General features: G+C 33.3%; 2 protein-coding genes across 10 annotated transcripts in view; both read right to left on the bottom strand.

The window, feature by feature from the left end:
- Nucleotides 1-14,890, bottom strand: part of LOC127705510 (titin homolog) — a 141,387-nt gene that overhangs the window by 30,455 nt on the left and 96,042 nt on the right. The window lies entirely within an intron of this gene.
- Nucleotides 1-14,890, bottom strand: part of LOC127706963 (uncharacterized) — a 99,140-nt gene that overhangs the window by 22,369 nt on the left and 61,881 nt on the right. Inside the window, exons 3-4 of one of the 9 annotated variants that reach the window (XR_007984677.1) lie at nucleotides 11,087-11,493; nucleotides 7,402-8,242 (exon numbers count right to left, since the gene is read on the bottom strand). The exons of 2 other annotated variants lie outside the window; for them this stretch is intronic. Coding sequence is in view for 2 of the 7 variants with exons in the window: in XM_052211706.1 (XP_052067666.1) it covers nucleotides 4,808-6,000 (1,193 nt within the window). In the remaining 5 variants the exon portion in view is untranslated. 6 more of the 9 variants (XR_007984674.1, XR_007984676.1, XR_007984675.1 and 3 more) reach the window with 6 other exon arrangements.

The raw sequence follows: 14,890 nt of genomic DNA, 5'->3' as shown, positions 1-14,890 counted from the left end.
GTAGAGGATGATTTTTATCAAAAAATGATCGTCACCTCTCAATCAAACAATTACCTTTATTTGGACATTAAGTGGAAAATTTAAACTAAATATAAAAAAGAAGATGTGGTATGATTGGCAATGAGACAACTCTCCACAAGAGACCAAAATGACACAGAAATAAACAGGTGTAGGTCACTGTATGACCTTCAAAAATGAGCAAAGTCCATACTGCATAGTCAGCTATAAAAGGCCCCAAAATCACAATTGTAAAACAATTCAAACGAGAAAACTATACCCATATGACTGGCCAATTTTAATTTTTTTTTAAAATGAATCAGATGAACACAATTTTTTTCAATGCAACTACCCCGTATTTAAAGCTGTGATACATGAATCAAAGGGGCTATGTAGATTTGTATCATTTGTATAAATATATGATGTGGTACAGTGGTACATAGGGGGGGTTCCGGGGGTTGGAACCCCCCCTTTTTTTTGGACGATCAATGCATTTGAATGGGGACATATAGTTGGAACCTCCCTTTTATCCTGGGTTGGGAACCCCCCCTTTTAAAAATGGCTGGATCCTCCCCTGTGGTATAATAACCAATGAGACATCTCTCCATCAGAGACCATATGATATATAAGTTATTAAGTTCATGTTATCGTACGACCTTCAACAGTGAGCAAAACCCATACTGCATAGCAAGCTTTAAAAGGCACAAAAATAACAAATGTCTAACAATTCAAACAAGTAAAGAAACTGGCCTGATTTATGTACAAAACAATAAAAATATGATACTGTATTTGAAACAACAAACACACTGAATTACAGGTCCTAACTTGGAACAGGCACATACAGAATGTAACAGGGTTAACATAAAAATAAGAAGATGTGGTATGATTCACAGATTGTCAATGAAACAACTCTCCACCAGAGACCAAATAAGGTAGAAGTTAAAAAATATAGGTCACTGTACAGCCTTCAACAATGAGCAATGAGAAAAACACATTGGATGTAGCCTTCTCTCCCATCTAGTCTTGGACAGTGGTGTAACAGCAAACATAAAATCAAATGATAAAAATATGTAGAAAATGTGGATTGTGTCCACATGTGGACACAGATGATGCCCCCGCTTGCATATCATATAGTTATAAAGGGACATAACTGAAGAACGGTAAAAGTGACGCTACCCAAATTTGAAATTGATTTGAGTTTTGTGGTAATAAACATTGTGTGTAAGTCTCATAACATTTGGTTGAGGCTAACTTAAGTAGAGAACAGAAACTAAAAATTCCGCAATTTTTCTATTTGTAAATACGCATAACTCTAGAACAGTTGTGTATAAGTTTTATAACATTTGGTTGAGACAAACTAAAGTTAGAGAACGGAAACAAAAAATTCAGCAATTTTTATGTTTATAAAGGGATATATTAAACTCAAGAATGGTAAAAGTGTCGCCACCAAATTTCGTACTTAATCTGTATTATGTAGTAATAAGCATTGTGTATAAGTTTCACAACATTTGGTTGAGGCAAACTAAAGTTAGAAAATGGAAACAAAAAATTAAACTGAGTTTTGTGGTAAAAAGCATTATATATACATTTCATTACATTAATTTAAGACAAACTCAAGTTAGAGAACGTTAACGAAAAATTCAGCAGTTTTTTCATTTGTAAATGGGCATAATTCTAGAACAGTAATCAAAGTGCTTGTAAGCACTGAATGGTAAAGATTGCTTTAATTTATCAGTAGGAAGTAATATTGAATATTGCATTGTATAAAGCATTGGTTGTAGTTGATTCAACTACCATTATGCACAAAGAAAGATAACTCCCATTTTCAAAGAAGACTTTAAAATATTTTTAGAATTGAAGGGTAAAAATTGCTTTAATTTATCAGTGGAAGGTAAAATTAAACATTGCATTGTATAAAGCATTGATTGTAGTTGATTCAACTATAATCATGGACAAAGAAAGATAACTCCAATTTTAATAAACTGTTATCACAGAGATATGTCTAGCCTTTTTGTAATTTTGATAATGCAAATGTTGAAATTAAAATAGCAATACTTTAACATGTAAGTTATGCAAATATTCAAAGTCAATGAACCATGACTGAAGGTACATGGCTAAACAATCTCCATAAAATAAGATGTGCCAATGCTAATACAACTGCATACCAAATATCATTGACTTATTATAAGTGTTCCCTTTAAACAAACCTAAACACAAACATTAACTTGTAAACTATGTAAAAGTTTCAAAGTCAATGAACCATGATCAGGAGTGGGGCTATATAATCTCCATGGAAACGATACTTGCAAATGCCAATACATTTGCATACCAAATATCGTTGACTTAACATTAGCAGTTCATCTTAAACTGATCTAATTACAAACTAATACATGTAAACTAAGCAAAAGTTTCAAAGTCAATAGACCATGACTGAGGGGGTGGGGCTAAATATTCTCCATGGAAATGAGATGTGCTAATGCTTATACAACTGAACACCAATTAACATTGGCCTACCACTAATGGTTCCCCTTGAACTGACCTAATCACAAACTAATACATGTTAACTTAGCAAAATTTTCAGAGTCTATAGACCATGACTAAGGGGGCAGAGCCAAATAATCTCCATGGAAATGAGATATGTCAATGTTTATACAACTGCATACCAAATATCATTGACCTACCACTAGTGGTTCCCCATAAATTGACCTAATCACAAACTAATACATGTAAACTATGAAAAGTTTCAAAGTCAATAGACCTTGACTGAGGGGGCGGGGCCAAATAATTTCCATGGTAATGAGATGTGCCAATGCTAATGCAACTGCATACCAAATATCATTGACCTACCACTAGTGGTTCACCATAATCTAGACCTAATCACAAACTAATACATTGTTGACGCCGTCGCCGACACTGCAAACAGCATACCTATGTCTCACTTTTTGACTCCGTCAAGGCGAGACAAAAAAACTTGATATTTAGAAAAAAAAAAAAAAAAATCAGAAATGTTTCCATTTGTTAAGGGCATAACTCTAGAACAGTAAAAGTGACGTCACCAAAATTCAAACTTGATCTGTATATTGTGGTAATAAGCATTGTGTATAAGATTCATAACATTTGGTTCAGGCAAACTTAAGTTAGAGAACGGAAACGAAAAATTTAGCAATTTTTCCATTTGTAAAGGGGCATAACTCTAGATTGGTAAAAGTGACGCCACCAAAATTCTTACTTGATCTGTATTTAGTGGTAATAAGCACTGTGTATAAGTTTCATAACATTTGGTTAAGGCAAACTAAAGTTAGAGAACGGAAACCAACTTTGGGACGTACGAACGGACGTACGTACAGACGGACAAGGGTAAAACTTAATGCCCCCTCCCCTACTGTGGGGGCATAAAAATATGCTATTTTGACATTTAACTACATTAAACCTCCCTATATTTTCAAGCCCCCTTTTAACAGTCCCCTTTCACATAATAAAGCTACTCACAGTGTGTGATATATCTTGGTGTATTTTCAGGCAATTGCTGCACACCTAAATCTTCCAGTCTGTCATCTGAATCTGGTGATGTATTAGTTACCAAACAACTGCTAAAAATCTGTAAATACATTTATGTAAATTATGATCATAAAAAGGTCATATTTATATATATATTTATACACAGGGTAGGTCAGATGTCATAATCCCTGTCATTTTAAATGGCATCAACTAAAAGGTCAAGATTAGATCAACCATCATTTGTTGACAAAAACATAAACAAGTTTACGTGGTTGGACATATAATATAATTAAGAAATAATTCATGCAAGCCATAGATTTGTTGAAAATTTTCACACGGCCTGGCCGTTATGTTTGGATTTTATCTCGAACGTTAGCCACAGGCCATGTGAAAATGATAACAAATCTATAGCTTGCATGAATTATTTTGATTCTAACGGGACAAATATGGTTATTTGAAAAACTGAAGTGAAGGTAAGATTGCCTTGTGTATTGCAGTTCTACTTTTCCCCCTGTAAGATAAAAGCTAAAAATTTAAAAATAAATCTAAGAATAGAAAATGAAACAACACCTACCTCCAAATTCTTGGATGGTTCATGCAGTTTTTTTCCTTTCTATTTTCTTTCTTCTTTACCACAACAGATATCATTTCAGTCTCAGGTCTTTTTATGGGATCTTTCTTTTCGTCACAGTTTTCAGTTTTGTCATCGTGCTTTGACTTTTTACTGGCAATGTTTTCCTCTTTAGATTTTTTGATGATTTTATTTGCTTGTCATCATCTCCTTTTTTGGAACCACTTTTATCAGGAAAATTCTTGTACTTTTCAGAATTTTCTCCTTTGACTTCTTTATGCTTATCTGATAGTCCATGTTTAGATTTTTATGAATATCCATGTTCAGATTTTTCTAAATATCCATGTTTATGCTTTTCTGAATTCCCAGGTTTATGCTTCTCTGATTGTCCATGTTTAGGTTTTTCTGAAATTCCATGTGTATGCTTTTCTGAATGCGGATGTTTAGGTTTTTCTGAATGTTTATGTTTGTCTGAATATTCCCGACAGTCATTTTCATGTTTTCTGTACTGTTTTCTATTTCCATCTGTAGAAGATGTTATATGTCGACTCTCATTATCTGATCTTTCTTTTTCTTTATTCTCTACTGAAATTTTTGTCGGTTTACTTTCACTTTCAGATTTTTCCTTTATGTTTAGGACGAGATTTCTCCTTTCTCCTTTCATTTTCAATTTCTAACTTTTTTGTCACTTCTTTGTCAATCTCTTTATCAGTCTCATTTGCTTCCAGATTTTTATCCAACCTTGATAAATTCAGTTTCAAAACTTTGGCTTTGTGGTCAATAACAAATTTAGACTTTTTGTGATCTTTTACTTCATCTTTGTCTTGTCTTTTCATGCATTTTGGACCAATTTTGGGTTTCTTTGCAACATTTTTAAAATCAGAAATGTCTCCACTTCTCTTTAAATCAAGTACACTACTGTTCATGTCTTCCTTTCCAGACTCTGCATTTTTCTGTAAATTCAGCAGTTTAGACTGAATGTCTTTATCAGTGTCCAAAACCACAGAACAGTCTTTTAATTTATAGTTCTTTTTCATTTTTGGTGATATTGATAAAGAGTTATCTCCCTTTTTATTTGGAGATTTACTTCCTTTGTTGTCATCTGTCAATCGCAGGCCAACAATTGTTTTAGGTTTAGCTGACAATGATGGCTGTTGAGAAGCATTGTTCTTCGAAGGACTGAATGAATGCGATTTTCTATTTGTATAATGAACAAGAGCTTCAATATCATCCATCTGTAAATATGCCTCTTCCTCTAGTTGCCTCCCCTGTATTTCTTCTTTCACAATAGTGATATTACTATCTTCTAGTTCTCTCCCATGGTTTTCTCTATTCACAAAATTTACAATGCCATCTTCAAGTTGCCTTCCTTGGTCTTCTATTTTCACAATATTTACATGACAATCAGCCAGTTGCCTCCCCTGGTCTTCTACTTTCACAATATCTACATGACAATCTGCCAGTTGTCTCCCCTCGTCTCTTCTATTGACAACATTAACAACACTATCAATATCAAATTCACTGAAATTGCCCCACTGGTCACTATCTTCTAAACCTTTTTGCATTGCCATTTGCATCAAACCTTTGATAGGTGAACTATTAGGCTCCTTTTTAATGTTGACAACTGTTTCTTTTTGAACTGGGGAACCAGTCTGGGATCCAGTAATTTCTGTCATAATCATTTCTGTTTCAATGTCTCTGTACGACCTATTGAACTTCCTTGGACAAATCTCATAGTTCCTATTAATAGTAATGACCAAGGAGTCAATGTTGAAGATGTCAGGATGTTCTGTCTTGATCTGGGATGGATCAATCGGCACGACTACTGATTCTTCCCTCTTTTTCCTTTCCTCCATTCTTTTACTTTTTCTATAAATATCTCTTTCAGAGTTTTTGTTTACATCGGTATTTTCCACGGGAAATGTCGGAGTCATGATACCAGTAACTGAGCTTGTTTCACTGTTCAAGTCATCTTCAGATAGAAATTTTTGATGTCATCTGTGATTTTGGTTGTTCCTTCCTTTTTGTCACTTACATGACTTATTGCCAATTTTTCTCTCCTTATTTTAGATTCTACTGTTTCTATCTTTCCTTTATGTTCTCTTATTTTTGTTTCTGTCTTTCCTTTTTGTTCTCTTATTTTTGTTTCTGTCTCTCCCTTTTGTTCTCTTGTTTTTGTTTTCACTGTTTCTGTCATTCCTTTTTCTTCTCTTGTTTTTGTTTCTTTTGTTTCTGTCTTTCCTTTTTGTTCTCTTATTTTTGTTTCTATTGTTTCTGTCTTTCCTTTTTGTTCTCTTGTTTTTGTTTCTAATGTTTCTGTCTTTCCTTTTCCTTCTCTTTTATTTGTTTGGACTGTTTCTGTGTTTCCTTTTTCTTCACCACTTTTTTTTCTTTCCTCTTTGTGCGATTCGATATGTTTGATCAAAATAGACGTTGTATCAAAAGATTTAGTACAAAGTTTACATCCAAATCTTTTACGGCCCAATTTGGTATTATGTACACTGATCATGTGCTTTTCTAATGCTGATTTAGAGCTATGGATTTCTTTACAAAGTTTACATTTCATTGTCTATTCTATAGTATTAGGAGCATTACTTAAGCTTTCCTCCAATTTCTTCGATGGTTCATGCAGTTTTTCTTCCTTTTTATTTTCTTTCTTCTTGACCTCAACAGATATCATTTTAGTCTCAGGTCTTTTTATGGAATCTTTCTTTTCGTCACAGTTTTCAGTTTTGTCATCGTGCTTTGACTTTTTACTGGCAATGTTTTCCTCTTCATTTGCTTTCCTCTTTAGGTTTTTTGATGATTTTATTTGCTTGTCATCATCTCCTTTTTTGGAACCACTTTTATCAGGAAAATTCTTGTACTTTTCAGAATTTTCTCCTTTGACTTCTTTATGCTTTTCTGAATTTCCATGTTTATGCTTATCTGATTGTCCATGTTAAGATTTTTCTGAATATCCATGTGTATGCTTTTCTGAATTCCCAGGTTTATGCTTCTCTGATTGTCCATGTTTAGGTTTTTCTGAAATTCCATGCGTATGGTTTTCTGAATGCAGATGTTTAGGTTTTTCTGAATGTTTATGTTTGTCTGAATATTCCCGACTGTCATTTTCATGTTTTCTGTCCTGTTTTCTATTTCCATCTGTAGAAGATGTTATATGTCGACTCTCATTATCTGATCTTTCTTTTTCTTTATTCTCTACTGAAATTTTTGTCGGTTTACTTTTACTTTCAGATTTTTCCTTTCTCCTTTCATTTTCAATTTCTAACTTTTTTGTCACTTCTTTGTCAATCTCTTTATCAGTCTCATTTGCTTCCAGATTTTTATCCAACCTTGATAAATTCAGTTTCAAAACTTTGGCTTTGTGGTCAATAACAAATTAAGACTTTTTGTGATCTCTTACTTCATCTTTGTCTTGTTTTTTCATGCATTTTGGACCAATTTTGGGTTTCTTTGCAACATTTTTAAAATCAGAAATGTCTCCACTTCTCTTTAAATCATGTACACTACTGTTCATGTCTTCCTTTCCAGACTCTGCATTTTTCTGTAAATTCAGCAGTTTAGACTGAATGTCTTTATCAGTGTCCAAAACCACAGAACAGTCTTTTAATTTATAGTTCTTTTTCATTTGTGGTGATAATGATAAAGAGTTATCTCCCTTTTTATTTGGAGATTTACTTCCTTTGTTGTCATCTGTCAATGGCAGGCCAACAATTGTTTAAGGTTTAGCTGACAATGATGGCTGTTGAGAAGTATTGTTCTTCGAAGGACTGAATGAATGCGATTTTCTATTTGTATAATGAACAAGAGCTTCAATATCATCCATCTGTAAATATTCCTCTTTCTCTAGTTGCCTCCCCTGTATTTCTTCTTTCACAATAGTGATATTACTATCTTCTAGTTCTCTCCCATGGTTTTCTCTATTCACAAAATTTACAATGCCATCTTCAAGTTGCCTTCCTTGGTCTTCTATTTTCTCAATATTTACATGACAATCAGCCAGTTGCCTCCCCTGGTCTTCTACTTTCACAATATCTACATGACAATCTGCCAGTTGTCTCCCCTCGTCTCTTCTATTGACAACATTAACAACACTATCAATATCAAATTCACTGAAATTGCCCCACTGGTCACTATCTTCTAAACCTTTTTGCATTGCCATTTGCATCAAACCTTTGATAGGTGAACTATTAGGCTCCTTTTTAATGTTGACAACTGTTTCTTTTTGAACTGGGGAACCAGTCTGGGATCCAGTAATTTCTGTCATAATCATTTCTGTTTCAATGTTTCTGTATGACCTATTGAACTTCCTTGGACAAATCTCAGAGTTCCTATTAATAGTATGGACCAAGGAGTCAATGTTGAAGATGTCAGGATGTTCTGTCTCGATCTGGGATGGATCAATCGGCACGACTACTGATTCTTCCCTCTTTTTCCTTTCCTCCATTCTTTTACTTTTTCTATAAATATCTCTTTCAGAGTTTTTGTTTACATCGGTATTTTCCACGGGAAATGTCGGAGTCATGATACCAGTAACTGAGCTTGTTTCACTGTTCAAGTCATCTTCAGATAGAAATTTTTGATGTCATCTGTGATTTTGGTTGTTCCTTCCTTTTTGTCACTTACATGACTTATTGCCAATTTTTCTCTCCTTATTTTAGATTCTACTGTTTCTATCTTTCCTTTATGTTCTCTTATTTTTGTTTCTGTCTTTCCTTTTTGTTCTCTTATTTTTGTTTCTGTCTCTCCCTTTTGTTCTCTTGTTTTTGTTTTCACTGTTTCTGTCTTTCCTTTTTGTTCTCTTATTTTTGTTTCTATTGTTTCTGTCTTTCCTTTTTGTTCACTTATTTTTGTTTCTATTGTTTCTGTCTTTCCTTTTTGTTCTCTTGTTTTTGTTTCTAATGTTTCTGTCTTTCCTTTTTGTTCTCTTATTTTTGTTTCTATTGTTTCTGTCTTTCCTTTTTGTTCACTTATTTTTGTTTTTGTCTCTCCCTTTTGTTCTCTTGTTTTTATTTTCACTGTTTCTGTCTCTCCCTTTTGTTCTCTTGTTTTTATTTTCACTGTTTCTGTCTTTCCTTTTTCTTCTCTTGTTTTTGTTTCTTTTGTTTCTGTCTTTTCTTTTTGCTATTATTTTTGTTTCTATTGTTTCTGTCTTTCCTTTTTGTTCTCTTGTTTTTGTTTCTAATGTTTCTGTCTTTCCTTTTCCTTCTCTTTTATTTGTTTGGATTGTTTCTGTGTTTCCTTTTTCTTCACCACTTTTTTTTCTTTCCTCTTTGTGCGATATGTTTGATCAAAAGATTTAGTACAAAGTTTACATCCAAATCTTTTACGGCCCAATTTGGTATTATGTACACTGATCATGTGCTTTTCTAATGCTGATTTAGAGCTATGGATTTCTTTACAAAGTTTACATTTCATTGTCAATTCTTTAGTATTAGGAGCATTACTTAAGCTTTCCTCCAATTTCTTCGATGGTTCATGCAGTTTTTCATCCTTTTTATTTTCTTTCTTCTTGACCTCAACAGATATCATTTTAGTCTCGGGTCTTTTTAAGGAATCTTTCTTTTCGTCACAGTTTTCTGTTTTGTCATCGTGCTTTGACTTTTTACTGATAATGTTTTCCTCTTCATTTGCTTTCCTCTTTAGATTTTTTGATGATTTTATTTGCTTGTCATCATCTCCTTTTTTGGAACCACTTTTATCAGGAATATTCTTGTACTTTTCAGAATTTTCTCCTTTGACTTCTTTATGCTTTTCTGAATTTCCATGTTTATGCTTATCTGATTGTCCATGTTTAGATTTTTCTGAATATCCATGTTTATGCTTTTCTGAATTCCCATGTTTATGCTTCTCTGATTGTCCATGTTTAGGTTTTTCTGAAATTCCATGTGTATGCTTTTCTGAATGGGGATGTTTATGTTTTTCTGAATGTTTATGTTTGTCTGAATATTCCCGACTGTTATTTTCATGTTTTCTGTCCTGTTTTCTATTTCAATCTGTAGAAGATGTTATATGTCGACTCTCATTATCTGATCTTTCTTTTTCTTTATTCTCTACTGAAATTTTTGTCGGTTTACTTTTACTTTCAGATTTTTCCTCCTTTCATTTTCAATTTCTAACTTTTTTGTCACTTCTTTGTCAATCTCTTTATCAGTCTCATTTGCTTCCAGATTTTTATCCAACCTTGATAAATTCAGTTTCAAAACTTTGGCTTTGTGGTCAATAACAAATTTAGACTTTTTGTGATCTTTTACGTCATCTTTGTCTTGTCTTTTCATGCATTTTGGACCAATTTTGGGTTTCTTTGCAACATTTTTAAAATCAAAAATGTCTCCACTTCTCTTTAAATCATGTACACTACTGTTCATGTCTTCCTTTCCAGACTCTGCATTTTTCTGTAAATTCAGCAGTTTAGACTGATGTCTTTATCAGTGTCCAAAACCACAGAACAGTCTTTTAATTTATAGTTCTTTTTCATTTTTGGTGATAATGATAAAGAGTTATCTCCCTTTTTATTTGGAGATTTACTTCCTTTGTTGTCATCTGTCAATCGCAGGCCAACAATTGTTTTAGGTTTAGATGACAATGATGGCTATTGAGAAGCATTTTTTCTTCGAAGGACTGAATGAATGCGAATTTCTATTTATATAATGAACAAGAGCTTCAATATCATCCATCTGTAAATATGCCTCTTCCTCTAGTTGCCTCCCCTGTATTTCTTCTTTCACAATAGTGATATTACTATCTTCTTGTTCTCTCCCATGGTTTTCTCTATTCACAAAATTTACAATGCCATCTTCAAGTTGCCTAAGCTTCATTGGTCTTCTATTTTCACAATATTTACATGACAATCAGCCAGTTGTCTCCCCTGGTCTTCAATTTTCACAATATTTACATGACAATCTGCCAGTTGTCTCCCCTCGTCTCTACTATTGACAACATTAACAACACTATCAATATCAAGTTCACTGTAATTGCCCCACTGGTCACTATCTTCTAAACCTTTTTGCATCAAACTTTTGATAGGTGAACTATTAGGCTCCTTTTTAATGTTGACAACTGTTTCTTTTTGAACTGGGGAACCAGTCTGGGATCCAGTAATTTCTGTCATAATCATTTCTGTTTCAATGTCTCTGTATGACCTATTGAACTTCCTTGGACAAATCTCAGAGTTCCTATTAATAGTTTGGACCAATGTCGAAGATGTCAGGATGTTCTGTCTTGATCTGGGATGGATCAATCGGCATGGTTACTGATTCTTCTTCCTTTTTCCTTTCCTCCATTCTTTTACTTTTCTATAAATATCTCTTTCAGAGTTTTTGTTTACATCAGTATTTCCACGGGAAATGTCGGAGTCATGATACCAGTAACTGAGCTTGTTGCACTGTTTAAGTCATCCTTAGGTAGAAATTCTGTATCATCACCTGAAAAAATAAAAATAAAAATATATTTATTATTGTTTGTATATCAATTAATGATATATCAACTTACATTTGTTTATATAGTACGCCATTTTAAAAGTCTTTATTTTTTATTCTGCACATTGCCAAACAAAAATTGTGAAAAAAACAGTAAACTGCTAATCTCATCCAACAGATCAATTTTAGGTCACGGTGACAGAGTTTTAAAGTAATTTACCTACAGTGATTGCTATTCTCTTAGCTCTGAGGTTGTGAGTTTAACAATGGCAAGGTTAATTGGACTTTGATGTTAATTGACAAGAATTGCCAATTATCCCGCCCACTGTCTACGGTACCATGATTTTAATTGACAAGGTTTGTCAACTCTCCTGCCCAGTCTGCATGTTCTTTCTGGGTACCGGGGTTCTCAAGCTATCTGCACCAACAAAAACCATGTTGAAACCAAACAGTGGCATTAAACACCAACAAACAAAATTGTAAAATCACTCATACAAAATTTTGGTAGATGATGATTTTTATCAAAAAATGATCGTCACCTCTCAATCAAACAATTACCCTTATTTGGACATTAAGTGGAAAATTTAAACTAAATATAAACAAGCATTCTGAGAGTATTGCATGGCAATACATAGTCCCCTACCGGGTAAAAATTCATTTTACTGGAACAAAATGCTAACTTGTTCTATAACTTGCCATGGTGCAAACAAAAAGTAGATATCATGTCAATATCTTCAAACATGACTGATAAACTGCTTCGCTGAGCGCAGCTGGATACGCCCGCAGAGGTCTAACCCTGAACAGTTGGGGCAAAAATGGACACAATATTCAAGCTTGATACAGGTCTGAATTTGGATTGTAATTAAATATTTGACATACATCTATTATAGGTTTCTGAATAAATGTAGTCAAAGAACTTGAAGTTGGTTATATGAATTGAATTTATATTCAATTAAAGATTTCTTGCTGTTGTGCAATACACTGTGCTGTTGCGCAATACTTAGTAAATCTGTTGTCAGACTGTAAACAAATAAAATTTATAAAATTCTAAAGGGAGCTTACATCAATAGATATAAACAGTTCACCAAAGTTTCATACGAATTGCTGAAAGCATTTTTGAGTTTTTGTCTGAAAACTGGAAAATCACCCTTTTTTAATGAATAAACCCCATAATTCGGAAATGTAAAATCTAAAATTTATAAAATTCTAAAGGGAGCTTACATCAATAGATATCAACAATTCATCAAAGTTTCATGAGAACTGCTGAAAGCATTTTTGAGTTATCGTCCGAAAACTGGAAAATCCCCCTTTTTTTATGAATAAAACCCCATAACCCCATAACTCGGAAACGTAAAATCTAAAATTTATAAAAGTCCAAAGGGAGCTCATGTCAATAGATATAAACAATTAACCAAAATTTCTTGCAAGTTGGTGAAAGCATTCTTGAGTTATTGTCCCAAAACTGGAAAATCCCCCTTTTTTTAATGAATAAAACCCCATAACTCGGAAACGTAAAATCTAAAATTTATAAAAAACGAAAGGAGCTCACATCAATAGATATAAACAATTCACCCAAGTTTTAAGCCAATTGGTTAAAGCGTTGCTGTAAGCATTTTTGAGTTATTGTCTGAAAACAGGAAAATCCCCCTTTTTTTTATGAATAAAACCCCATAACTCGGAAACGTAAAATCTAAAATTTATAAAAATCCAAAGGGAGCTCATGTCAATAGATATAAACAATTCACCAAAGTTTTAAGCAAATTGGTTAAAGCGTTTTTGAGTTAATGTCCGACATGTTGACGACGGACAGACAGACGGACATACAACGGTATACCATAATACGTCCCGTAAACGGGCATATAAAAACAGTGTGGAAAACTGATTATATGAGTGAAAAAAACATAAGATATGATTAATAGTTCTCTAAAATTAGATATGATGTAATACAGTGTATATCTATTTTCAAATTATAATCAAATATAATTAATAGTTCCAAATATTTTTTCTTTCATTTGTCACACACTAATATAGATTTGTAACTTATCTATAAAATGTCAACAACTTTTATCTACACAATGTAATGTATTGAAATATATACATTAATAAAAATAGATTATTATCTAATTAAAGGATTTCTGTTCATAATTTTTTTTTTATATATATTGCATTCAGAAAATTAGCTTATACTAAATAACAAACAAACCTGCCAAAAAATTCTTCAAATAATTTAACAAAGAATGTCTTTCAAAAAATCATCAGACCGGAACAAAATTCGAACTTGATCTATAACTTGTCACGATAAAACTATATACCAAATATCAAATCAATATCTTCAAGAACAAAGAAAAAAAGTGTGGAAAGCTGATTTGCCGGACTGACGGATGGACAGAGGGACAGAAGGACCGAGTGCAAACCTAAAGTCCCCTTCGACTTCGTCGGTAGGGGACTAAAAATAAGATGTGGTATGATTGCCAATGAGACAACTCTCCACAAGAGACCAAAATGACACAGAAATAAACAGCTATAGGTCACCGTATGGCCTTCAAAAATGAGCAAAGTCCATACTGCATAGTCAGCTATAAAAGGCCCCAAAATCACAATTGTAAAACAATTCAAACGAGAAAACTATACCCATATGACTGGCCCATTTTAACTTTTCTTTAAAATGAATCAGATGAACACAATTTTTTTCAATGCAACTACCCCGTATTTAAAGCTGTGATACATGAATCAAAGGAGCTATGTAGATTTGTATCATTTGTATAAATATATGATGTGGTACAGTGGCGGATCCAGAGGGAGGGTTCTGGGGGTTGGAACCCCCCCTTTTTTTTTTGGACTATCAATGCATTTGAATGGGGACATATAGTTGGAACCCCCCTTTATCCTGGGTTGGGAACAAGGGTCCGGAAACGGTCATATATGCCAGACATGACCGATTTGGAAACTGAAAAGACCGAAATGATTTATTGGGATTTAGGTCTTTTTTTTTTTTTTACAGAAATAATTTCGGTCATTTCATTGAGATCAGGGTTTTATCAGTCGCCATTTTGAACTTATTTTTGTTTTCAGGTCATCAAGAAAAATAGATTTGTTTGAGACAAAATAAAAATTTTATTGATTTGTGTTAGTGATTTAATAATATTTATCATTAGTCTGTTGTTTATTCTATAATGTAAGTAAAAACAATGTACAGGACTCTGTCGAGTCACAGCGTGGGGTAAGTCTGGGTTCAAGCCACTAGGTTTGTTTACATAGTAATTATCACCACTTGAGGATAGTAATCAATGTCCAGGAAGTTTGAATTCGGCTTGGGTGTCGTTATTGTCTTGATTAAAGCCATAAAGGCCATGTACACAAATCTCACCTGTAAACACCTGTTAAGCAATAAAAACAATATGGC

Source organism: Mytilus californianus, unplaced genomic scaffold (genome assembly GCF_021869535.1).
Source record: "Mytilus californianus isolate M0D057914Y unplaced genomic scaffold, xbMytCali1.0.p SCAF_6, whole genome shotgun sequence".
NCBI lineage: Eukaryota > Metazoa > Mollusca > Bivalvia > Mytilida > Mytilidae > Mytilus > Mytilus californianus.
The sequence above is the reverse complement of the archived record's forward strand: the minus strand, read 5'-3'. Positions and strand labels throughout refer to the sequence as shown.